At 42.4% G+C, this 27,471-nt stretch overlaps 1 protein-coding gene across 1 annotated transcript; it reads left to right on the top strand.

Annotated features, from left to right (window-relative positions):
* Positions 1–1,058: 1,058 nt before the first annotated feature.
* On the top strand, positions 1,059–20,767 carry LOC116505393 (NACHT, LRR and PYD domains-containing protein 12-like). The gene is given in 4 exon segments (XM_032212610.1): positions 1,059–1,325; positions 6,198–6,237; positions 19,114–19,134; positions 19,137–20,767. Coding segments are annotated over 4 exon segments (1,959 nt in total).
* The last annotated feature ends 6,704 nt before the right edge of the window (positions 20,768–27,471 follow it).

Genomic DNA, 27,471 nt, shown 5'->3' with positions numbered 1-27,471 from the left:
AAATTTTTAATCAAGCCCCCTCCCCAATTACCAATTACAAAAGACTCATGGGTGATTGGTTTTATATATGGTAATTTCAGGGAGCAAAAATGGAAAAATACAGAGATAGCCACAATGGCGGAGTGAAACACAATGGTGGTAGAACTTTCATAAATGGCTAAATTGACATGTTTGATTAGGGAAGGAAGAAAAATCACTTTATAAAAGGCTAAAAACTCTTTAACGACTTTTTGCTCAAAATGGATAAAAATGAACTCCTGGATTTACTGGTTTAAAAGGACTGCATTTGGGGAAATGGAGCTATATTATGTAATTTTGAGAGGGAAATTGTATCAAGTAATTATTGTAAAACAAGGTCAGAAATAGCTTCTTTTAGTCTTTTTTCATCTTCTTGGCTTTCTATTATTTTCCACACTTTTGTCTATATCTCTTTCTTTACTATTTCTTTCTACTATTTTTTTTTTTGTATATATAAAGTCATCATTTGAATAGTTATCATTCCATCTCCAACTTCCGTATCTGCATCTCTTTTGATCTGAGTTCAGGGATGGAAGTTACAGTGTTTGCTCTTATGAATGACATAAATGGGATTAGATAGTGAGAAAACACCCTCTACATGTCCATGGCATCCTTTCTGACAATCCAGAAGGAACAGTTTACTGTGTTTTTGCACCTTCTGAATTGTGTGGCTCCAAACATGGATATGCTACTTCAAGGGGAATCTGTCTGCCCATTATGTTAAAGCTAAGGGGAAAGCTCTGGGTTCATATCATTGGAAAAGACAGGTGGAAACCTGAAGGACAGGCTTCTTGGTTATAGCTTGCCATCTCAGGTCAGGATGAGTGCTGTCTACCTTATAGGAATATAGCCTGCCTAGAATGTGTGGAATAGGTGACATACAGAAACCAGTATGAATGAATTGATAAATAAACTGCTGTGCCTTTGTGAATGAGCTAACTAGTTTAACTTGAATACTGTTGCCTTCAAATCTCATTTTCCAATATTAATTTAATTCTCTAATTTTAATTTTAGATCGGATATAATCCATCATAATTGACATGAATAACACTGTGAGAAAAAAAATTTACAATGCATTGAATGAACTCCTTGAGAAAGAATTAAAAGAATTTAAAAGCTGGCTAAATTCTATTGATTATAATGGAAAGCCAAACATTTCTAAAGCTTCACTGGAGAAAGCAGAAGCACTAGAAATTCTAGATCTCCTGAGTCAACATTATGAAAAAGATGCTCTAAAGGTGTGCATTGATGTCCTTCGAGAATGCAATAAAAATGATCTTGCAGAAAAACTTGAAGAAACTGGACAGAAAGGTAAGCAAACCCAACATATTATAGAAATGATCTCTCCATTTAAGATCAAATGGCAATAAAGACCCATTATCATTTCTTTGCCACTGAATATTCCTCACCCGATTTGTTGGTGGTGGTTAGGATCAGCAGTGGCTCCCTGGCATTTCAGAGTGGAACTTTTATCCCAGTCTGAGATTCCAGGTCTTGAGGTTGAAATCAAATCTAAGGGAACATCTGCATTATCACTCAGCTTGACATTTTCTTGTCACTGTTAAACTAAATGGATAGGCCAAGTTCAAGCCAAAGATGTTAGTCCACTGATCTAAATTAAAGAGAGATCTTTAAAAGTTTAATTTAATCCATCCTTTTTTCCAGCATCCTTCCTGACATAATACAGTATTAAAGTATCTTATAGGTTGTGATGCTACTGTTGCTACTAGGGAAGAGAGCAGGGCATGTTATGGTGGGTGGAGTCAGAGAACAAAGAAAGGTAGCATTTTCTTAATTCCTTCAATGAATTACCAAAATGAAACATTTTTAAATTATATTTTTCTTCAAATATATATTGAGACAAAAATCTCCTACTTTTATAAACTGTATATATTTAACCCTTAAAGCATCCAGCAAAAAAGAAACAAACTCATTGAACTAATGACTGACACTATTGTGGTATGCAATATATATTCAATGTGTGTGCTTAAGCCCAAAGAATACCCAAATTATAAATGTATTAAATGTGAACTACATGAACTACTAGAAGAAATAGCAAAGGATCTAGAGGCAACTCTAGACCAATTCCAACCTATGCAACAAGGTTATATCCAAATGGAGCCAAATAATGAACAAACAGCTCCTAGAGGAATTGACCCTGTGGCTAAACCTTTGGAGGAAGATAAATGGAGGCATGTCACACAAAGAAGGAAACATGACAATCAAAGAAATAAGCAGCATACATATAACAAACCCCTACTGCCCAATTTTACCAATCCCAATGTAGGCCTATTACCTCTGAGCAATCGATTTCTGCCCCTTGATTAAAACATGCAGATGCACAACCTCCCCCTCAAACACATGCAGACACCATCATGCAAACACAAAGAGACATCATCAGATATCTCTTGAAAAGTCACATTATCAAACACATCTGTGATAAACAGAAAAGTACCCCAGACTGCCCCCCCTAAAAAGGAAAATGAGTTTTGATGATAGCAGATTATATTCTCAGACGAACACAACTAGCTATCTGCAGACCAGACATTCAATCTAGGGAGGTATGTTATCTCCCTGGAGCAAAAATCAAAGATGTGGCTGAGAACCTCACCAAAATAATTAGGCCAACAGAGAACTACTCCTTTCTCCTCTTTCACCTAGGGATGAATGACACAACCAAGAACCTGAACATAATATTGAAAGATTATGAGCAACTAGGCAAAAATGTTAAGGAGCTAGGGGCATAAGTGGTATTCTCATCAATACTCCCAATGAAAGGTCAACACCCATTGAGGGGGAAAAAGAATTCTAGAAATAAACTTGTGGCTAAAGGGTTCGTGTCACCAAGAGAACTTTAGTTTCCTGGATCATGAACTACATTATCTATATGAAGGACTCTTGGCAAGAGATGGGCTGCACTTGAAAAACAGAAGGAAATGTATAGGTAGTGTTCGAGTTACAAATGTAATGGAGCCTGTATATTCCATTTGCAATCTGAGGCTTCATGGGAGTGAATCTCATACCTTGAACAAGATCACTCAATTATTGAATGTGCAGTTTGTTAAGTGCACATGAGGTATCTCAGGATGGGAAAGGCCATGGGGGAGCCTAGTGATGGAACAGGCCATCTACCTAAGAGCACCCAAGGTTTCCCACGACCCACAGATTCCTCATTCTCCCTCCCCTGGGGAGGTGGGGGACTGCCCTGGGTGACTTACCTTATGATGATCTGTCTTCTCTCCAGCCTTTTTTTGGCCTGCTTCCTCTTTTTTTGCTTGATGAAGCCTCTGGTGATGAAAATGGAGGCCGCGTGCAACCCTCCGGCTTCCTGTTTAATTACGGGAGGCCTCACCAAGCAGTTTTCCAGTGAGAAAAGAAGCCCATAAGGATGCTCATTGGTTTCCAGGCCTCCTTTCTCATTGGCAAACACTTGAATATTGTATCCCTGTAGACTTCATCAGCCCTTTTCAAAAAGCCCTTGCTGGCAGTAACAGAGCTTCAGATGGAGGCATCTGCCCCTCTCAACCTCCACTGGTGCCAACAATGACTTTTTGCAAAGGGCTGTCAAAGCTTACAGGAATGCAATCTCCACACAGGCTTTGACAAGGAAACGGCAAATGGAGGGAAGGCCTGAAGGACCAAAGCTTTCCCTCCATTTGCAAATGTCCAGGCTTCAATTTGCAGAGAATAGAGACCTAAAGTGTGAGACCATGCAAGATAATTAGCACAAGATCTCGCACTACTGATCTCACATGATCTTGTGGTTCGTTAGGCCTCTGTTCTTTGCAAATTCATCCAAAGCCTAAAGCAATGAAGTAGGCAAAGAAATTTCAACAGAGAGCAGATCTTCGTGAGGTAAGTGAGTCTCCACAAGCAAAGTTCCTGTGAACACCCAGCCGGGGGGGGGGGGGGGATATGTAGGGGGAACGTGGCAGAGCCTCTGCAGCAGTTCATAAAAGTGAACAACTGCCATGATGTTGCAATATTCATAACTTGCGACTTGTTTGTAAACACTATGGAGTATTATCACGTAACTTTGAACATTCACTAAGGGAACGCTCTTAACCAGGGATTACTTGTACTCTGAAAACAACTGGCTCACTAGAAGGGCTTTAAACTAAAATTGAGAGGGGAGGGTGACTTTAGAAAGTCTAGAACACAAAACCAATCATAAACCCAAAGAGAACAAATCAAACAATCAGGTAGGTAGTGATGAGAAAAAAGAAAATCTCAAACACCAAGTAGAAGATGCAGGAAACACACCCATGGACAGGCAGAAAAGTCTCAGATGCTTTTATACAAAGTTTGGGGAATATACAGGGTGAACTAGAAGGAATAGTACAGAAGGTGCCATGATATGGTTGCCATTACAGAAACTTGGTAGGATGAAACTTATGACTGAAATGTACTGATGGGTGGATGCATATTGTTCAAAAGAAACAGATCTAACGAGAAGGTGCAGTTGCACTCTATGTAAGCAAATACATCTACAGAAATGTCCATGATGAAAGATTTAAAAAAAACCAAGAATGTATATCGCTTTACATAAAAGGAAAAAATAGTGACATTGCCATAGGTATACACTACCTGCCACCCAACCAATCATAAGAAATAGATGAGTGGGTAGGTGGGCTGTCAGAGGGAAGAGGTATTGGATGGGATGCTGGGTGGAGAGCTGGGTGGAAGGGAGAGGGAGCAGACTGTCAGAGGGTGATGGCGTTAGGTTGGCTCCACCCAAATGCTGAATCAGCAGTTCAGCTGCAGGAGGGGATGGGGCAGAGGGTGGGAAGGCAGAGGTAGGCAGGGGCTTTCCTATTTTGACCCCCCTCAACTATCTCCATTGCCTCTGGGCCTCAATCCAAAAGGGCAATTTGGATGTGGTGGGATGTGGGCAGTGGTGGGGCATCTTCCATTCTGCAAGGTTTTTTTTAAAGCTCTGCAGCTCTGCCATTTTTTCCCCATGCTGCGGCTTTACAAGTTTTTTAGTGCCAAAGCTCTGCCAGATTTTATTTACAACACTTCCATCCATATACAAAAAACCCTTGCAATGTGGCAGCAGTACTTAAAAAAGTCTTGCAGAGCCATAGCATAGCAAAAATGGCAGAGCCACAGTGCTTTAAAAAAATGTGCAGAGGTGCAGAGGTGTGTCGCTGTAAAAAAAAAACCTGGCAAAGCCGCAGCATAGAAAGAAACTGGCAGGGCAGTGGCACTTTAAAAACTCTCAGAGTGGCAGAAGCCCACTGCCCGCTCACCACCACAGCCAAGCTGTCCATTCAGTCCAGAACCAATTTGCAGAGGCAACAGCAGTGGTAAGAGGATCAAAATGGGAAGTACCCCACTCAGTGCTGCTGCTATCTGCCCTCTGAATATCTGTTCAGTTGCTCCCCAACTGGCGAAGCCCAAGGTGCAGAGGCACCAGTGGGGAGTGTCAAAATAGGAAGCCCCCACCTGCCACTTCTTCCCCACCCTCACCCCTTCCTCTGCTGCAGCTGAACCTCCAGTTCAGTGTTCAGGGCAGAGCCAACCTACCGCTGCCACCCTCTGACAGCCCGCTTGCTCGCCCTCATGCCTGCTCTCCATCCAGTGCCCTCCCATTGTTGCTCCCCTCTGACAGCCCATTTGCTGACTCACCTGCTAACTCACCCAGCTGTCCATCCAGCGCCTGCAGTAAGTAATCCTGAAGTGAATGTCCAGTGTTGAGATGTCCTGTGAAGAAATGAGGGCACCGAGTTGGCAGAGGAGACTTAGTGGTGGCAAGAAATCTCAGTAAGCTTTAAGACTCTAATGTCTGGGAGGAGGAGCCAACCTCCCAACAATACGGACGTGTGGTCTCGATGCTCCGAGACCACTGCCAATACTTTTTCCGCTGGGTGGTCCAATCGGACCTAAACCATCCTGAAGAGACAGTGAACGGGAAGGCTACATCTTGCTGATCTCAGGGACCCCACAAAGTCCCTGTTTGACCCAAGGTCAGTAAAATGATGACCCAGATTGTTGGGGGCAATATGCTGACTCTGTAAATCACTTAAAGACACTTATAAAACACTGTGAAACAGTATATAAGTCTAGGTGATATTACTAGACATTCATAGAAGTTATAAACCCATGCATTTCTTTTATTTTTTTAAAAAAGTACTCTATGATTTTATGCGTATTTCACTAATTCTAATCCATCTTTTGTTGCAGATGTTGATGCTCACCAACTTCCAGATTTATCAGGTAAGGCACGAATCATTCAAAGTGTCAATGAATTATGTTTAAAACTAATTCAGCATGAGCATTTCCTTTCCTTCTTCCCCATCTATGCAAAGTATTGTGAATGGGAAAAACTCCAGGAGGTTTTGTGGTGCTGACCATGAAAAAGAAAGGGAGGGAGGGAGGATTCCAATACTTCCTGCCAGCTTCCCAAAAGGAAACTCAGTGGGGAAGCCGGCAGGAAGTTTGGCCCCATTGGTTTTTTTGCTCTCCCTTGTCATTCTCTTTTTCTGCTTAGATAAGGAAATATTTAAACGATTACCCAACAATGTTTCTAGTATTATATTATCATTGTTCATGGATAATTTCTGTTAGTACACAATTCATTCAGAATTTGTAAGTAACATGAAGTCTTCTCTCCATTGGCTAATTGAGGCCATAAATGTTCCTTTGTAATCTTAAACAAAAAGTCTCCTACTGCTAAGAATGGCAGAGAGAATCCATTTTTGTTTTCCAGCCACAATTTCCATGAAATAGTCAAAGAATATAGCCATCACCAAAAATTAAAGCCCAAATCTATCTGAAGCATATAATAACCTCTGTTCCAAATATAATAATATTAAGACTTTTCAAAAATGTATTTTTAAATGAGATATGATTCCTGTTATATCTCATAAATGGCAATGGTTATTGATTCCTTTTCTATACAAATGTAATTGGGATCCCCACTCTATCGCCAGCCACCTGGAGCTCTAAGCAGAGGTGGGCGAGTCGACGAGTTCCAAGCAGTAGGTGAAAAGTAAGCAAGGATCCCCCTCAACATTTTTTCCTGTCAGTGGAAAAAGTGCTGAGAGCTCACCCCCACCACCTGAAGCTCCAAGCAGAAGAGGTCATCGGCTGTTGCGAAGAACCTGTGGCTCTGGGGGCACCACGCCTGCTTCATTCTCTTTGAGATCTGTTTTGTAAACAAGATGCAAAATGGCTCTCTAAAAAGAATGAAGCAGGCATGGTGCACCCAGAGTCACCACTTCTTCACAACAGCTGAGGATGGAAGAGTTCGCTCAGGAGATCTGTGATCTGATGGAAGAATGGGAGGAGCGGGCTTCCTTGCCAGGCTTGAGGAGGTGGAGCTGTTGTCTGAGGGCGAGAGCAATCCCTGGCTGCCTCTAGGTTAGGGTGGAGAGCCACCTTGAGCCTCCTTCTCTTGGTCTCCTTGCTCCGGGAGCATCTTTCTCTGGGCAGAGGCAAAGAAGAAGAAGAAGAGCCACCACCCTCCTCCTCCTGTGGCTCCTGCCCAGTGCTCTCTCTCTTTTCTGATAGGGATCAGTGCCCAGGAATTTTCTGCCTCATGCGTGCCGGACTGATCGACCATGTAAGAGAGAGAGAGACAGAGAGAGAGAGGGAGGGAGGGAGGGAGAGGTAGGGAGGGAGGGGGAGAGAATTCCCCCCGCACACTGTCTTCACCTAGGCAGGCGGTGCAGGTTCTGCTATGACATGTGTCTTGCTGTGCCCATCCCCTCAAGTGAAGGAGGCACTGAACATAAACTGCCAGCCTATGCTCAAACCAGCCCGCCTCCTCCCTCTGGAGGGGGAGGGAAGGTCTGAAGAGACAGCGCTCGCAAGGATTGCGGGGGTCCCTTCAACCAGCGGTCCACTTTGCGATCCAATTCCTTAGACGGCTCCCCAATAAGACACGAAGGCAACGGTCTGGGCAAAGTGGCAAATTCTCTGTTCCTACAGAGTGCCTTTTATTAGAAGAAAGCTAATTACATCGTTATCAGAAGGAATGTATCAAAGGACATATATAATCAACAGATGGCACAAAATAAACCAACACAGTATTCTACAAATCACATCCTGGCAAAAGGGAGGGCAGGAAGGGGAACAAAAGATTTACAGCTAAATGACATTGAGGAGATAGATAGTTGTAAATCACAGCAGGGAGTAACAGGTTTTTGTTACATGAGGCTTTGCATAGTAAATCAGTAGTATCAGAAAAGATATCTTTTGGTGCGAGGTCTTTTTATCTCTGTATGTTTGTATCTCAGATAACGGAGGTTGCTTTTCACACAAATACTTGAAATGAATTCCAACACTCTGGTTATTCTCAGAGCTGTCTTTTTTATCTGATTTTCCTCAGGGCTGTTTTCTTTGATATGGCTATGGCAAATGTTCACTAGGATTCTTAAATTCAGATAGCTTTTATTCTATCCTTTTGATCCTTAGCTAATTCACCTAGCCTGTTATGGACAGCCCTGGCTCCTACAAAGGTCTCTCCCAAAACTGTCTTCTTTCCTGCCCTCCTGTGGCATCAGTTTGTAGGGGGAGGTCATGGACTGTTCAGTGCTGAAGTAGAAGCAGTTGCGGCGGTAGTGAAAGTGAGATATCTTTGCCAGCCTGCGAGCTGGCAAAACAGAAATTTTTGCCCAGTTAGATGGGCATTGCTAAGTGGGGGGCATGTGACTGAGTGGGCATGTGCATGAGTGATGTCAAGTTGGCCCCACCCACTCAGTCACATGCTTCCCCTCCCCCACCTAGCCATGCCCATTGAAAAGGTAGTAAAATTTTTTGAAACCCACCCCTGGATTCATTGCATTGTCAGCCAGATTTTCAGACTGGATTTGGCATTTTTGTCTACCTATCGAGATCTTACCAAGAACCTGGGTTAGGTAGATATGGATATTTGATGGTGTTATAGATAGTCACAGGATGAAAGTTGCTCCCAGTAAAGCTGCCTTTTGCAATTGACTAATGGCCCTTTGTCAATGCCAATAATGTTCAAGTGGTGCTCCAGTTGTTTTGGGATTTCATCTAAGACACCTATTATTATTGGTACTACCCTTGCTTGCCTTTGCCACAGTCATTCTATTTCTATATGTAGGTCTTCGTATTTTGTTATCTTCTCCCATTCTTTCTCTTCTATTCTTCTGTCTCCAGGGACTGTCACATCCACTAGCCAGACTTTTTTGTCTTTCCTATCAACAATCTGGGGTGTTATATGGCATACATTTCAAATAATATGTTCTCTAATGATTTTTGCAATTCTTTAGAGAATTCTGCTGGAATTCCATCTGGACCTGGGGTTTGGGTTTTTTTGTTTTTTTTTTGGATTGCCCTTTTTAATTCTAGTCTCATTATTCTCTCATTTAGTGTTTCCTTTGTTGTTTCCGGTAAGGTTGGAAGATTCCTCTTCTGTAGGTATCTTTTAATATCCTCCCCTTCTATTTTCTCTAGGCTATACAGTATTTGAAAGTATCTTACTGCTATGCTTTTTTTCTTCCTTTTGGTAGTGTATCACCCCTTCTTCATCCTCTAGTTGCTTTATTAATTTATTTTCTTTTTTTGGTTTATAGGCTAGCCATCTCCCCGGTTTGTTGGCATTTTCAAAATAATTTTGTCCACTTGATCTAATTTTCTGGGCCACTTCTTGTGTAATTAAATTTAATCTGTGTTTTATTATTTCTTTTTCTTCTTCAACTTCCTGGTTTTGAGGTTCTTTCTGGATTTTATATTCTAATTTCCCCAGTTTCTCCTGGAGCTCTGTATATTGTTTCTTTTTATCTTTGTCTTTTCTTATTGTATAAGCCAGCAATGGCGAATTGTTTTTGACTCACATGCCATAAGCGGGGGGAGCGCAGAGGGTCATGCCTCACCCATAAGGTAATGCGCGACACACACCCCAGTGCACATGTGCGCATGACAGGCGTGACATCCCTTTTTTGCATGCTTTTTCTGCTTTCCCCAGGCTCCAGAGGCTTTATAGGAGCCTGGGGAGGGCGCAAACAGCCTCCACCCCAGAGGCCCTCCAGAGTCTTCAGGAGCTTCCCTGAAGTCTCCGGAGCGCAAAAATCCGGCCCTATGGGCAAACCAGAAGTTTGGGAACGGACTTCCGGTTTGCTCATAGAGCCGGTTTAAGCCTTCCGGAGCCTTCCAGGGCCTTCTGGAGGCTTCCCTGAAGGCTCTATAGGATGAAAAATGACCCTACAAGCAAGTCCTTGCTTCTACCAGTTTTATTTCCTACTCATTTTTTACTATTGTTTCCTGTATCTTCCCCATTCTATCATCCAACTTCTTTATATCATGTTTCACTTCCTGTAGATCATCTTTCATTTCCTGGTGATTTTTGATTCTTGATTCTTGTGTTTTTATCATAAATTCCTGAATCATGTTTAATGAAGCTTGTAGGTTTTGTAAGGTTCGTCCAATTGTGTAAATTAAAATGTCATCTAGATAAAGCAACACCCCTTTATACAGGTGCTCATACAGGACTTCATTTATCAGCTGCATGAATACTGTGGACACCCCTTGTAGTCCAAAGGGAAGCACCCTAAATCAGAAACAGCTCAATGGACAGTTGAAAGCAATTTTCCACTCATCTCCTCCTCTGATTCTAATGTGGTAGTAAGCCTCCCACAAGTCCAACTGTTTTATAAAATTTCCCCTTTGCCAAATGGTCAACATATCCTTCATGAGGGAAAGGGGGTGCATATTTTCTACACAGACTATGTTCAGCCCTCTGTGATAAACCACAGAGGCACAAAGATCAGTCCTTTTTCCCTAAATAGGACTGGAGCATCCACTCTGTGTCTGGCTGGTTGGATGAAACCCTGAGCTAGGTTTTTGTGAATGAATGCAGGGAGCTCATCTAATTCTCTGGGAGTCATTGTGCAGACCTTTGGTTTCAACAACTTAGCTTCTGGGAGAAAGTTGATGGCACAGTCTGTAGGCTGATGAGGGAGAAGTTCGTCCAACCTCGTTTCACTAAACATCTCCCTCAGGTCCTGATACTCCCTTGGGATGGCTGGGAAAGATTTCCCTTGCATTGCAGCTCCCACCTCTCGGTGAAGAACTCTCTCAGTCTCACATTCTTAATTGTACTGGGGCTTGCTGCCTGGTGAGAATTTCAGTAACCCCTCCAGTCCATGTGTTGGTTCCACTGTTTCAATGAAAGCTAGTACCAGGACCAGAGGCCTCTCCATCTTCAGGGAGACTATGAAGTTTTAGTCTCTGAGTGGGCACCCATCTACATCACTAAGTGTTCAGTGGCAAACGTGGCAAGAATGCCCCCAGCTACTAAAATGTAAAGAGGGCAAATTGCAGTTGGGGTTTTTAGCCTCCTTAGATGAATCCCCATTTTCTCCACCAGAACTGGGCTTACTAAGCACCTGATGCACCCTGAGTCTAGAAGGGCTCTCAATGAGGTTTTCTGACTATTTCCTGAGAGGTGTAATTCTATGGGCATAGTTACAGGTGCCGTGAGGCCACTTACCAAGAGGTTGTCATCCAAATCACTGTCAGATAGTCCCTGGTCTTCCTTTGGTGGAGCCAGAGTTCTCTCCTCTTGTTTGGGGGAGGAAGTGAATGCCACGACCTCCAAACCTTTGAGGGCCATCTCCTTTGTGCATGATTGCGGTCTCACCACTTTACCTCCCAGTGCTTGTTCCCCTTTCTTGATAGGGTGGCTTGCTCAGCACTCTGCTGCTTGATGGCCTTCTTTTCTGCATTTGAGGCAGAGAAGTACTTTGGCTGGGCTCGCAGTTTGGTGGCTTCCCTCTTTCTCTCCAGGAGAAACCTCTTCCATGCCTTGCTGCTATGATAGTTGTTTTGGTTTTGGTCGATTTCCACCACCCACACCAGTTATGGAGGTGACATATATGATATGCAGGTCATTATTCAGCTCATCTCTGAAGCAACTCATGTGGATGTCCTCCAGCCAGTTGAAGTGACAGGTCAGATCCTGAAATTCCTCTGTGTATTCCACTGCTGGTCTGCACTTTTGCTTTACATTTCTGATGTGGTCTCTGGCTTTCCAGTCTTCAAATCGCCATCTCAGGGCAGTCATGAATCGATTGAAGTTCTGCAGCTCAGGGGCATTGGCATTGTGTAGAGTAATCATTGACCTGGCTGCAGTCCCTTCTAGTGACAGAATGAGGACTCTGACTTTAGCTCCCTTGATAGGGATTTTGTTACCATATTCTTGAATGTACCTGAACTAGGAAAAAACCCAATTGTTGAGGGTGCATCGAATTTCATGCCCCGGGGAGGACTTCATATCTGGGGAACTGCACCATCTCCTAGCCTTGGGGCATTTTCTGTGCCTGCATCTAGCTGTGAGGTCCCCACTGTTATTGCTGCTGCTCCTACCATGGTGGCTGTCACTGATACTATGGTATCCAGGGCTGAGTTTTCCCCCTCTCTCTCCCCTGGCTGGTTCTGACGTCCATTGCCCCTGACATGCGAGTTAGGGTCTCCCATGCCTTCAAGTTTTGAAATGCATCCATCATGTATCACATGGCTTGCTTCATGAGGAGGTGAGCATTGTCGGGTTCATCCCTTCCTCCTACTCATCATCCAGCTCCTCTCTGCATCTCTGCTGGTGATTGCTTTGGGTAAAGGTCACTCCCTCTGTCCTTCTTTCCCAGTTGTCCTTCTTCCCAACACTTATGTGCCATCTAGTCTTGGCTGAGTCTCCTAGGCTGGCAGCTTCCTCTGTCTATCTGGCAGAGTTTGTGCCTGATTGAGGCTTGGCAGAGGCTTTGCCCCAGAATTCAGTTTCTTCTTGATCACTGCTTTGTGTTGCACAGTCCCCATGGTAGGGTAGGTGCCTCTCTGGGTTGACCACTTTGCAGACTCCACCTAATGTAAGAACCTGCCTCAGCTACCTTCTCAAGAAAGCAAGTCTCTCGATTTTTCGACTTCCGGGGCGGGACCTTGCTGATGGCGGCAGCTTAACGAGCTGCCCCTGGGTTTCTGGTCGCGTTATCTGCCTAAATACCTGGTAGATACCTCATTCTTCAGGCAAAGAAGAGTGAGAGAGAGATCCAGCTGGTAAGAGCTTTTCTTTGAAGTTTGCAGCTTTTTTTTTTTTTTTGCTGTGAATGGAAGGGGGGCCAACCAAGGCTGATCACATCTCCGTGCCAGAAACCCCTGCTGTATTTATTACGGCGCAAAGTAAGGAACCTCCGCTTAGGACAATTTTTGATATATTTATTTGAGATTAATACAAGCAGAGTCCGTATTTGAGAACCTTATCTGCCTTTTTTTTAAAAAAAATCCTAGCTTCATTTTTACAAGAGCTTCCTTCGTGCACTTGGGTTTTTTTTTTCTTAAAAAATAAGCTCCTAGAATGGCGATTGTGCCACATTCCTAACTATCCGGCAAAGAACAGTGATAAAAAAGATCAAAGGAACAGCCAGCCAGCAGTTTCTTACTAATTAGTTTCACTTCTCTGAAGAGCTTACAAGACTTTTTTCCTACCAACTTTTAAAAGTTTTAAAAGACTCCTTGTTAATATAGAGACATTCCAAACAGAGATGAATATGCTGAGCTGTTTTGTTACAATGCTAATCTTTTGAAACCTGCTTTATTACAATGCCCTTTTCTGAAACCTTTTGAAAAACCTCTAAGAACAAATAAAGGGGGGACTTAATACTTTTTTTCCTTGTAAGCTACACAGCGGGCTAGTAGAGTTTGAATAATTGTTTGAAGAAAAGATATAATGGCATCAAAATTAAATTCGGGGAAACCTTCTTAGGAGTACATCTCACACACTTGGCACAAAGTCGCAGCTTCCACCCTCTATGCCCCCTACTGGAGATTTGCTAACGAAAGAACTTTTTTTTGAAACTTTCAGAGAATTCAGGGAGGAGATAAAGAAACTTAAAGCAGACTTATATGATAAGCTTGATACTAGGATTGCCAAAACAAATGATGATATGCTGGGACTTGTAACTGTATTGACAGAATATGTTTCTGGAATGGAAGATAAGCTAGAGGTTCTTGATGAAGCCAACACTAATTTGACTTCCAAAATTGAAGTGGTGCAACAAAGAGTTGAAAACGCTGAAAAACAAATTGTTATGATACAGTACAGACAGATGGAGCTTGCATTAAGAGTCAGGGGGCTGCGCGAAGACAAACAGGAGAACTTGAAGCAGATTTTTTCAGAGGCTTTTAACCGTCTGATGAAAAGACCGGGGTCCAACTTTGACTGGCAGATTCTTGGGTGGCAAAACAGAAGCAACTCCCCCGAGATGTAATTATATACTTCACTACAAGAGAATTCAGAAACATGATACTACAAGAGTCTTATAATACCAGGCTTCAAATTGGCGGACAGGACTTGATTGTCTTGAAAGAAATACCACCCCAAATGCTAAGAGCCAGGAGAGATTATGCTTTTCTAGTGGAAGAACTTAGAAACCGTCAGATACAGTATAGATGGGATGTGCCATTTGGTATTATAATTACATTTGATAAGCAAAAATATCGTCTCAACTTTGTATGGGAAGCCCGAAATTTCTATCACAAGATCCTGAAGGTGGGACACCCTGAATCATTTGGATCTGGAGAAAGACCACAAGAAGGACAAGATAAACAGCAAATCACACAACTACCAGACAAAAAGCACCATTTCCTCCTTCCGGAAGGGCAAGGGGTCAGGGAACAAAGCCGCATGACTACCAGACGAATGGGAAAACAAGGTACAATGCAACAACCTCAATAATCACCGGCCATTGATCAAGGAGTTGTGGTCTGAACTCTCTACAGAAGAGAAAGAAAATATTTCACTATCTCAAACAGTTCAAGAACGATATAATTTGTCTGCAAGAAACTCATATCAAATCAACTGATCAAAAATATTTGTTCAACCCCGAACTTGGTCAATATTTTGTGACCTCTGCTACGGAAAAGAAAAATGGTATAGTTGTATACTTAAGAAAAGACATTAAGGCTGAACTAATTGAAGCAGATCCCTTTGGAAGATATATCGCATTAGACCTAATTCTAGAAGGGAAAAAGACTTGATGGACAACTTCGAATTGAGAAATGTTTGGCGAGAAAGAAATGCAGAGGCATATGACTTCACCGTTTTTTCTGATGGACATCAATCCCTTTCAAGGATTGATTTTATACTAATCACTAATGATTTATTTTCTAGGGTGAAGAAGACAAAGATTGCGGCGAGGGTCCTTTCGGATCATAACCCAGTCTGGACGGAATTGGGAAGGGTAGTGCAGGCAAGAAGGTCTTGGAGGTTGAATGAGAGCTTATTTAGATATGAAAAGTATATTAATGATTGTAAAAAATTGCTATCTGAATACTTTGTTCTGAATATGAATAAGGGTACATTCATGGAATTTGTAGGGGATGCAAGTAAAGCGTATATGAGAGGAGTACTGATGAATATAAACAAAATACATAGACATAAACAAGGGTAAAAACAAAAAGAATTGGAAGAGGAAATTAAAAGAAAAATTTGAAATGTATCCAAATTGTGTTATAGAGGGAAGGAGGTGTTTCAACAGGAGGAGATTTAAAAGGCATTCCGGGAATTTTTTTTTACAGAATTGTACAAAGGGGACAAAATTAAGGGTTTAGATATAGACAGATACTTAGATAAAGAGAAAATACCCCTAGTTAGAGAAGAGTACAGGCAAAAGTTGAACCAACCAATAACCTCTGGGGAAATCCTGCAGGTAATCAAACAACTAAGATTAGGAATAATGTAAACTGCTTAAAGTTTGTGTAACGGCAAGAAGCTGAGTTCAACGCAGAGATTTTATTGACTTTTTTTCTTTTTTCTTTTTTTTTTAATTTCCCTGGTTTTAATATATTTTAGACTGTGTTTGATAAAAAGCTATACCATGTACGGGCTCTGGGAAGTCGGGGGGGAGGGAGGTGGGGTCCTAGGGGGGGAGGGGGGGAGGGGGGAAATATAGTATGCGCTAGATTTTAAAGTAACATGATTGCACTTGTATACTGTTGCTTTTTTAATTCTAGTGTAAAAATAGGAAGCTGAATATATTGATAGATAGTAGAAATACACCGAAGGGAGGAGCAGAGGGAAAGAAGAAAGAGGGGTAGAGAGGGTGGGAGAGAGGATCGGAGGGAGGGTGAGATGGAAGGGAGGGAGTGTATTGGGAGAGAGGAGTGATAGAGGGGGAGGGGAAGTAGGGTAGAGGGGAATGTTGGAGGGGAGAAAGGAAAGTTGGAGGGGGGTGAAAGAAAGGGTGTATGGAGGGTTGAAGTGGTATATTGGGTTTATATTTTGGGGAGCATTGTTGACAAGAATGGCTGTGTTTATTGTTCAATGTTATATGGCCCCGGTTATGCACAGTATATATGTGACTGTATGAAATGAAAAGGAAAATAAAATATGTCCTTAAAACAAGAAAGCAAGTCTCTTGAAACAGTTTGCATTTGAAAAGGAACTTTTATTGAGAAGTAGTGATTGCAAAGAAGTTAGGCGAAGTCTGAAATTCATGCATGAACCGTTATGCTAATTATTCCCATCAACCCTCACCCCAATGCTCCATGTCCATCAGTAGCCATTAAAGTGCTGCAGAAGTGTTTTTAAAACTCCGAAGCTGGATGATGAGAAGAGGTTATCCTAGGACCACTGTGACTTGGAATACCAGGCTGGAACCGGCTGAGAGGCAGCCTGTGCAGATGGCCCTTTCTCCCTCCCCTCAAAACCCCAAGCAGTTACATCAAAAGTGAAAGCATGCCAAACTTTCAACGCACAAATCCTCCCCCACTCTTCAGAAGGGCAGCATTCTGACAGGGACCTGACATCCTGATTATTACATTACATTGATTTAACATAGGAAAAGGAATCAAAATACAAATTTTTGGATATGATATATCATGATATTGAGCTTGATGTAATAGTGATGTGGATTATCTAGTAATCTATTATATTCTGAAGGCAGTGTCAATCTAAGTAACTAAAATGCCATGTATGTATGTATGTATGTATGTATGTATGTATGTATGTATGTATGTACCATGTTTCCCCGAACAAAATATGGCCTTGGGTTTATTAAAGGGCAGGGCTTATTGTTTTTGGGTTGCTGGGCAGCTGCTCCCTTGCGACCAAGCTCCCGAACAGCCTCAGGGTCAAATGGCTATTTTGCTCTGTCACAGCAGCAACACAGCAGCCATTAGGTGGCCATGATTGGGAGCAGCTGCCAGGCAACCCCCCTTTCCAGCTGGACACAGTACCGCTGACTAATCTAGCGGTACCCAGAAGGCACAAAGCAACGCAAGCGCCTGTTTGCCACCCTCTGCCTCCCGCAACTCAGCGCCTTCGGAATACCCCTAGGAGAGTGAATGGGGCACAATGCCCTTGGCAAACTCTGCAGAGCCAGGGCATCTCTGCTGCTGATGCTGCCCACCGCTTGGTTTTTTCCGGCTTTCAAAGCACAGAGGACGGATGCTGCTCTTTTACTATGCTCTATGGTTGTGGGCTGCAAAGCATGCAACCATAGAGCATACTCCCAGAGCGGTATCCTACCTCTGTGCTTTGGAAGCCGCTATGGAGGACGGATGCCGTTCTGGGAGTACGCTCTATGAATGTACGCTCTGCAGCCCACAACCATAGAGTATACTCCCAGAGTGGCATCCATCCTCCGTGCTTTGAAAGCCGAAAAAAAACTAAGCGGCAGGCGGCGCCAGCAGTGGAGATGCCCTGGCTCTGCAGAGTTTGCCAAGGGCATTGTGATCCTGTGAGTTGCTCGAGCGGGGAGCAGAAAAGCTTCTTGGACAACCCCCCTCTCCAGCCATGCAGAGCCCCATTCACTCACCTAGGGGCATTCCAAAGGCGCCAAGCCGCGGGAAGCGGGGGGCGGCAAACAGGTGCTCATGTTGCTTGGTGCCTTCCGGGTTTCACTAGATCAGTTAGCGGCACTGTACCTGGCTGGAAAGGGGGGTTGCCTTGCAGCTGCTCGCGATCATGGCCACCTCATGGCTGCTGTGTTGCTGCTGCGACAGTGCAACATAGCCATTCAACCTTGAGGCTCTGCCCGGCTCTTTGGGATCCTGCTCGCAAGAGAGCAGCTGCCCCACAACCCCCCCTCTTCAGCTTGGCACAGCGCCGCTGACCGACCTAGCAGTACCCTGAAAGCACCAAGAAACAGGAGTCCCTTTGCCCCCCCACCTTGTTCCCGCAGCTGGGCCTTTGGGAAACCACTAGGTTGGCGAGGAGTGCTCTGCCTCGCTGGAGGAGGGGATTGTCCAGGGGGCTTATTTTCAGGGGTGGGCTTATATTTTTGCCCACGCAAAAAATGTGGCAAGGCTTTAGTTTCAGGACAGGTCATATTTTCAGGGAAACATGGTATGTATGTATGTATGTATGTATGTATGTATGTATGTATGTATGTATGTATGTCACACAAACATACACACATCCACGAGAGAGAGAGAGGACTTAGGAGAAAGAATTTATGCTGAATGTAATTGTTGCAAATTTGGTATCATCAGTATGCATAGTTGTATAATTCAGAATTTGGGAAATCGAAACCTCATATTTTAATAACAACTGCATCTTCTTAAAGATATGTTGAAAAGGATATGTAGAAATAGACAGTTTGAATTGAAGAACACCATAGAAATTTATTGAAGAACATATTTCATTGTGGAAAATTAATCATCTCGCACATGTGTGTGTGTGTGTGTGTGTGTGTGTGTGTGTGTGTTTTCCCTTTGTGAATAAAAACCAATCCACCCTAAATATGAAGTATGCTGGGAATTACACGCATTCTGAGAATATTTACTATATCCAAGGGGGATAATATTTAAAAATATCCATCTATCAAAATCCAAAGAAAGAACTTTATATAACCTGTTATTATTTGATGCAATCATTTGCAAAATGTTGTGTGGAATAAAGAGTTTAAAAATGATAAATATTTAATGTACTAATTAACAAGTATTTGCCTATTCACATCAATTCTGACAAGCCAACTAGCAAAGTATCTTACAACTTCCTTCAACACATTAATCCAGAGGGTGGATGGGGGTGGCTTCAAGGAGAAAATACACAGACAAAACACTTGATTAAGTGTCATGTGCAAGCCTTATTTTTCACAATTCTAATTTTATTCATTCTTTCTTTAGATTACAGAGACTACATTAAAAAAAATTTGAAACAATGAAAGATCCTAATTCTGTTCCAAATGAATATGTGCTCTTGAATGAGAGATACTCAAAGCTAATGATCCTAGATTATCACCCATCTAAGGAGGAGAGAGAACATGAAATTCTTGCTATGGGATGGAAACATCGTGAAATCATCAGCAAAAGAGTCGAGTCTTCCACCAGCATTGAAGCGTTATTTAACCCTGATAAATATGGATTAATTCCACAAGTTATTGTGTTACAGGGAGCTGCAGGAATTGGAAAAACCATAATGGCCAAAAAAATCATGTTTGATTGGGCTTCTCAACAACTTTACCAGGACAAATTTAATTATGTTTTCTATATTTGCTGTAGAAAGATGAATCTCCATGCAGAGGCAGAGGAGAGTAGCATTGCAGATATAATTTCAGAAGGATGGCTCAAGGGTCACTCATTGAAAAATGTCATTCAAAACATACTGAAGAATGAAGAAAAGCTTCTGTTCATAATTGATGGGTTTGATGAATTAAGGCATTCCTTTGATCAGTCCAAAGATTCCTTTTGCTTTGATCCCTGGGAGAAGAAGCCGGTGAGAATTCTTTTGAGCAGTTTATTTCAAAAAAAGCTTTTTCCTAAATCCTCTCTCATAATCACAACAAGACCAACTGCTTTGGAGAAACTCCATCAATGTTTAGAGCACCCGGGTTATTTTGAGATACTGGGATTTTCTACAGAGGAAAGAGAAGAATATTTCTGCAATTTTTTTGAAAATAAAGACCAAGCAACTCAAGTTCTCAGATTTGTTAAACAAAATGATACGCTTTTCACCATGTGTGTCATTCCCCTTGTGAGCTGGATCATCTGCACAGTGATGAAACAAGAGATGGAGAGAAGCAAAGATCTTCAGAAGACACCATACACCCTCACTGAAATCTATATGCTGTATCTCTCCAGTTTGTTAAAGTATCACCATAAAGAATCCAAACAGGATGTCCAAACCAATGTGAAAGGCTTATGCTCTTTGGCTGCAGAAGGAATCTGCAAACGGCAAATACTATTTATTGAGAAAGAAATCAAAAAGCACATTTTAGATCAGGGAAACTCCCTCCCCCTTTTTCTGAATGAGAGCCTCTTCAAAAGGGACATTGATTGTATTCAAACTTACAGCTTTATTCATTTAAGCTTCCAGGAGTTTTTTGCTGCTCTGTTTTATGTCCTAGAAGAAGAAGATAAGCAGCATTCTAAAATTCGGAATAAAAATTTGCAGACATTATTAGAAACACATACATCTTTTAGGACTGATTTTGCAGTAGGATTTCGCTTCCTCTTTGGTTTTTTAAATGAAGGGGAAAAAATGAGAGAGTTGAAAAAAAAATTTGGATGGACATTTTTTCCTAACAATAAAAAATCCATGTTAGACTGGGTGAAAAATAATCTAGGAAAAGGGGGATATAAATGTGAAGAAGAAATGTTTAGTTATTTATATGAGACACAAGATGATAATTTTATAAAAAGTGCAGTATGTGATATCACTGAAATATTTGTTCGCTGCAAGTCTGAAATGGAATTGATGAACCTCAGCTATTGTATACAACACTGTCAGAATTTAAAGGATCTCAATGTTTACCGTATTAATTTTCCAAAAAATGAGTAAGTATTTTGAAAGTCTGTTGAACATTTCATTCAGTTTATGATCCTGTCACCACTATGCTATAACTTACTGTCTCAAATATAATAATAGACCAGAAAAATGTCACTTGGGAAGAAACAATGGATGGAAACTAATCAAGGAGAGAAGCAACCTGCAATTAAGGAGAAACTTCCTAACAGTGAGAACAATTAGTGGAAAATTTTGCCTTCAGAAATTGTGAGTGCTTCAGCACTGGAGGTTTTTAAGAAGAGACTGAACAAACACTTGTCTGAAATAGTATAGGTCCTCCTGATTGAACAGGGGGCTGGACTAGAAGACCTCCAAGGTCCCTTCTAGCTCTATTCTAATTGAATGAAGAGATAGCTTTGGCTAGGTGAGATGGGAGGATGATTTAAAATGAGCAGTTGTCCTTTTGTGAGGCCAATACCAATCAATCCTGCTCAAACCTAAACAGCCTGATAATGATATCACCAGAAAGTGTTTATTTCAGCTCAAAATCAGAGAGGCAATTGCTATTGAGATCTAGAGGCTGTAGAAATTTTAAATAAACAAATTATTTTAAACTAATTTAAATAAACAAATTGTTTTTAAAAAACTTGATTATTTTATGCAGAGCCCATTCCTGACAGTCTTTAAAGAAATTTGAAGTTCACTGGCCATAGCAAAGCTCAGGGTATTTCTCCCTTTGATTAAAAAGGCTAATTAAACACTCTCAAATGTTCCATTTGAAAGTTTCATTCCATGTAAAACTTTCCCTCTTACATGGCAGATAACATAAAAAAGTGCTTTAGTAATAATTGGAAACTTCTTTAGCTCCTCTCTTAAACAAGGTCATTTTGAAATTGTCATTTTTTTAAAAAAATGATTGACTATATAGTTTTATCTGAGATTTTAGTTCAAACCTTATTTCATTTTCCATTTCAAATAAGAGGAGTAGATTGAGAAAGGAAGGGAATTTCTCCTAGTGGTGTGACTTGAAGACAATTCCTGGGAGAATATTTTCTCTGCTTCAGCACTGAATTGATAAAGGGCTCATTTTCTAGTCTTGTTGAGAAAATTGTTATATTGAATAAACTGCAGGATTAACATTTAAGGCCCCTCTTTTACAACTTTATGGTTTCACAGTTTTTAAAAATTATTTCATTCTTGTGAAGATTGGCTTCAATGTAGGTTTTTTTCCCTCCAATAGAAGGAAACAAGAATAATTTCCACATTGAACTTTGTAGCTGCTTGTTACCCGTTGGAAATGAAGTTGCTGAAGAGCTCTTTTTCCAGGTTTCACTCTTCTGCTTTAGCCACAGGGCTGAGCTCATGTTCTGTTCAGACTGTGCTTAATACAGTGTGCTGTTGCACTTAGAGATTCTTTTCTTTGTATTCAGGATGCTACTTCAAATGTCAATTCCTTCAAGAGATGCTGTATACATACAGGAAGTTCTTGACTTTATGATAGGTTGTTTGGTCTTTGACTTATGATTAAAGTGACCAGATTTTAAAATTGGTTAAGTGGGACACTGTTGACAGGGGGAGGGGCGGTGTGTTCTTGATTAAAAATGTTGCCGCCCGGCACTGCAGCTGAGGTGAAGCTGCCAAAGCTCCCGCTGGCGCCCCCGCCCGTGGCAGCGGTGGTGCCGTCTCCCCCTCCGCTCGGAGCACCTGAGCTGGGAACCGCGTTACTCCTGCCGCCTCCTCCTCCTCCTCCTCTCCCGTGCTTTTGAGAAGCCATGGGGCCTTTTGTTTCCTGCTCCCACCCCCTCCGCCGCCTTCCTACTGGCTCCTGTGGCCTCATGGCTCCTCAAAAGCACGGTTCAGGAGGAGGGGACAGGAGTAATGCGGTGCCCAGCTCAGGTGCTCTGAGTGGAGGGGGAGGCGCGGCTGCCACGAGCGGGGGTGCTGGCAGGAGATTGGCGGCTTCACTTCAGCCGCAGCACCGGGTGGCAAAATTTTTTAATCAATAACAACCCACACCCCCCATTCCATTCCCAGGCAGAAGAAAGAGACTCTGGGGAGGAGAGCTTGGCCAGTCATCAGAAGGCATTTGAGAAGGAGAAAAGCAGGCAAGGAAACTTCTCAAGAAGTTCCAGAAGCAGCTGCTTCTTCTCTGGGCTGGAGGGAGGGGAGGAGAAGGAAGGAAAGAAAGACGGGAGGGAAGGAAAGAGGGGAGGGAGGCGAAAGGGAGGAAGGAGAAAGGGAGGAAGGGAAGAGAAGGGAGGGAGGGAGGAGGAACCTGGCTTTCCTGAGAACGGTCTGCTCCGGGCCGGAGAGGGCAAACCAAAAAGTTTAGATGGGACTACACTGGCATTTCCAAAGCAGCCATCCCCCGATTGCCTTCCCCCAATGCCCCCCAACCCTTTCAAAAGTCACCCCCATTGCCAGCCTCTCCCAACTGCTTCCCCGCCTGCGTCCCCTTGGCTCACCTAGACCAGGTTGCTGACGGCAGCTTGCATGGCATGGCTGCAGGGAGAGTGGTGCCCGAGAGAAGCGGGGAAAAAAAAACTTCTGATGGCTGAGCTGCTCCGCCCAGGACCGAGCCTCCTCCTCGCCATACTGCCTCCACCAGAAAGCCGTCGCTCTCCCTGCAGAAAAATATCGTGCATCGGGGCGCACATACGCAGTAGGGCAGGAAGCCTCGCCCCTCGTCGGGCGCTGCGAGCGAGCCGAGTGGAGAGAGGGAAACCACTGCCCTCTAAAGGCCACATCGGGAATGACAGTTCAGAATAATTAAAACTTTTATTTTAATGGCGTCCTTTTTAAAATTGATGATTCGGTGTCTTTTCTTTATTTTGGAAAATCGGGACTTTTTGAACACGCCGCAGGACACGGGACAAATTATTAAAAATCGTGACTGTCCCACCAAAAGCGGGACATCTAGTCACCTTACTTATGATACATTGTTTAAACTTAAGATATATCCCCAAAAGTTACTTACAATTCAATTCTGAAGTTATGGATGCTGCAACATCCCTGCAGTCATTCGGCCTTACAACTACTGTATTTTTCAGAGTATAAGATGTACCTCCCCGCCCCATAAAAGAGGGTAAAAATTTGGGTATGTCTTATACACTGAATGTAGCCCCATCCACCCACCGGCCCGCACCCTTTGGCCTCTGCCTCCTAGCAATTTACCTCCTTGCAGCAAACAGGGAAAATGGGGCTTGCGGAGGTGGCAATATACTATAGCAATCACTGCAGCATGAAACAGCTGATGATCGGGAGGCCCCTGCTGAAACAGAAAGTGAAACTTGCTGTTTGCTACACCAAGCAAATTCCTAGGAGGCAGATGCAGTTTTTTTCCTTGTGCTAATCAAGCTGTTTGCTGCAAGAAGGTACATCAATAACTATAAATGCCTATAGAATGTTCAAAGACTTTTTTAAAAGACTGCTTTATTGTTCTAGACAACTTAACAAAAAGAAGCTTTTAAAAATAAATGCTCGAACTGAAGAGTCCCAGTCCTATTGTATCTTCATTTAAATAGCAGAGAATAATGTATACTTCCAGAAAGAAACATCAAGTTTAAAAGCATCTGTACAAGTAATGTAACACCACAAACAGTGTATATTGTCTGTACTGTTTGCTGATTGTTGCAAGGAGGCAAATTGCTGGGAGGAAGAGGCAGATTTTCTCCCCTTGTTTTCCTCCCCAAAAGTTTGGTGCGTCTTATACGTCAGAGCGTCTTGTACTCCAGAAAACATGGTAATTGCAGGAATGCTGCAGTGGCACCCCCACCTATCTCCCTATTATCCACATCAGGTCCCACAGATTTGAGGCCTGCTTCCCACCCCACTGGATCCCACACACTTCTCCTCACTTTTCATCAACCATAGCCTCCATAACCTTTTGAAGCGCTCTGAAGCTGCACAACTTGGATTAGGGAAGGAGGGAAAATCATGCTATTCACTAGCCATGTGGCATGATCCCAGCTATAGCCACCATTTTCAGAGTGGCCAATTGAATAGTGGCCAGTCCAGAATGGTGCTCAATTCTGAAAGCAGACCATGTAGGTTAGTAATGGAGCAGCTTGCTCTTCAGTGCCATCTCCAGAGAGCTCCACAGTCTTTACAGCATCTCATAGGTCACATTGGAGAAGAAGAGCAAGCTGGTCCATCCCTAAACTCCATGGCCCACTCTTAGAAGTGAGAACCATTTTGCAGTGGCCAAATTTCATTGAAGTCAGTCTGAAAATGGCACCTGCTTCCAGACGTGAAGCACACAGCCTTGGAACAGAACAGTTTGCTCTTCTTCTCCAATGTGCTCTACGTGTCAGCCCTGGATACATCTTACAGGGCTGCCACAGTGGGAACGGGGGTGTAGTGAAGGGAGTAAATAGTAACAACATTCTTTCATGAGATCAAGGGCGGACTGCTTGCACTTGGAGAGGAATGACCAAAGTTTTGCAGCAGTTGAGATAGGGGGTTGATTGGGCCATGTGATGTCTATGTCACTGAAGTTTTAGTATGGGTGGGGAAAAACACAATATTTCAGATTCAGGTTTTCCCAGATGAGCCAATATGACTTCATCAATAAATTATTACTTTGATGGACTTTGTTTTGGAGTTCTGGATTGTTATGAGGAGTTAGCTGGAATGCTGACACTATGGAGTACTGTGGAGCTATGGAGATCTCCTCAATGTCATCTCCAGAGCTTTTAGAAAGAGATCTACAAATATAAGTGAGCAATTGGTGATGACAGATGGAGTGGAGTATATGGGATTTGGAAGGTTGGGAAGCAGGCCTAAGGTCTATGAGGAGCGTGAGGGGAGGGAATCAGAGCATGGGGTTGCCTCAGGAGTGACTTTACGAGGCCCATGGCAGAACCTGCACTAATCCACCCAGGACCTCCCATCAAGCATCTGGCGCACCCTGTGCTTTGTTTAATGACTACTTTGGGGAGAGCATGGATAGGGGGCTATAAGTAACACAATCACATGGGAACTGCACAGCTGTCATGACTTCGGACTGTAATGGGCAGATTCCAAGCGTTGCTGGTCAAAAGAATACCTGTAACCATTTCATTTAAAAAGTGGTCTTTTTCTACTATTAATTTCTCATGCTTCAATATGAATGAATTTATTTGTGATTACCTTTCAAATGTAATATATTTACAAAGTAAAGTAACTGGAAAAAATGAAGTAAAAATCTGAAGAACAAAAATATCATTCCTTTTTAGGGATTGGTGTTTGGATGAAAGAAATTTGGAAGACTTCTTTGAAGCACTTACGCAACTGAGAAACTTAGAATATCTGAAGTAAGAAAGTGCTAACATTTTATTTTAGATGTTATTGATAATGAAACCACTATATAACATCAGAATTTTGTGTATTAAACTAAATATATTGTTACAGCAGTCTCTCATCAATTTCTCTTGGTCAACAATAGAAGATGCTTAACTAGGAGTTCCCGAAGCCTACCATAGAACTGAGTTATAATTGACACTCAGAGAGAGGAAACACAGTTTGGAAAACTCAAGGAAGGGTGCAGTACTTTCACTGGAATTTCTTAACCAGAGGCAGGAAATAGACTACAACAGAACAGGATAGAATAGAATTCTTTATTGGCCAAGTGTGATTGGACACACAAAGAATTTATCTCTGGTGCATAAACTCTCAGTGTACATACAAATGACAAAGTGATAAGTCATTGATCATAAATCATAAGATACAATGACAATTGATAAATCATAATATACTAATAGGAGAAGGTAGTAGGAAAGATGAAAAGTGAGAAAGATGAGAGGATAAGAAAGATGAGAAGATGAGAAGGATAATAGCAATACAGGTTACTATGTGGATACATATCTTTAGGCATAAGTGCTGTAGGAGTTAATATTTAGCAGAGTGATGGCATGGGGAAAGAAACTATCTTTGTGTCTAGATATTTGGGCAAGCAATGCCCTATAGCAGCATCTTGAGAGGAGAACTTGAAACAGTTTATGTCCAGCATATGAGGGGTCTGTAAATATTTTCTCAGCCTCTTTCTGGTTCGTGCAGTATACAGGTCCTCAGTGGAAGGCAGGTTGGTTGCAACTTTTTTCTCCTGCAGTCCTAAATCTCCGCTGAAATCTGTACCTGTCCAGTTTGGCTGCTGTGCCAAACCAGACAGTTATCGAGGAACAAATGACAGACTTAATTATTCCTCTGTAGAATTGTATCAGCAAATCATTGGGCAATCAGAGCTTTCTAAATTGAAGAACATTTTTCGTTGTGCTTTTTAAATAATGGTTCTAATGTTTCAAGTCCTGGCAGATTATAGAACCCAGAAACTCTAGAATCTACCGTTGATACTGTGTTGACTAAAATTGTAGCAGTTGGTAGAACAGGAGGGCTTCTCTTAAAATCTACTACCATCTCTACAGTTTTGAATGTATACAGTTCAAGATTATTCCAGTTGCACCATAGGGCCAGTTCTTCAACTTTGTATTTGTATTTTTTTTGTATTTATTAATATTTGTATGCCGCCCTTTTCCCTGAGGGGACTCCCCATTTAAGGTGGGTTTCCAGACACACCTTAGTTATCTTTTCCTTAATAGTGTGGTTCGAGCGTTCTGTGTGGCCTCCACTTTGGGGGTGTAGAGAACAGCGGAGCCTCCATTGGGTCCCTAACAATTTTGCTAGCTTTTGGGTTACTTGATGCACAAACTCTGGCCCGTTATCTGATCATATGAATGAGGGAATTCCATATCGGGGCACAATGTCTTTGAGTAGGATTCTAG

This window comes from Thamnophis elegans, chromosome 1, assembly GCF_009769535.1.
Source record: "Thamnophis elegans isolate rThaEle1 chromosome 1, rThaEle1.pri, whole genome shotgun sequence".
NCBI classification, from domain to species: domain Eukaryota; kingdom Metazoa; phylum Chordata; class Lepidosauria; order Squamata; family Colubridae; genus Thamnophis; species Thamnophis elegans.
This window is presented reverse-complemented; position numbering and strand designations above follow the sequence as displayed.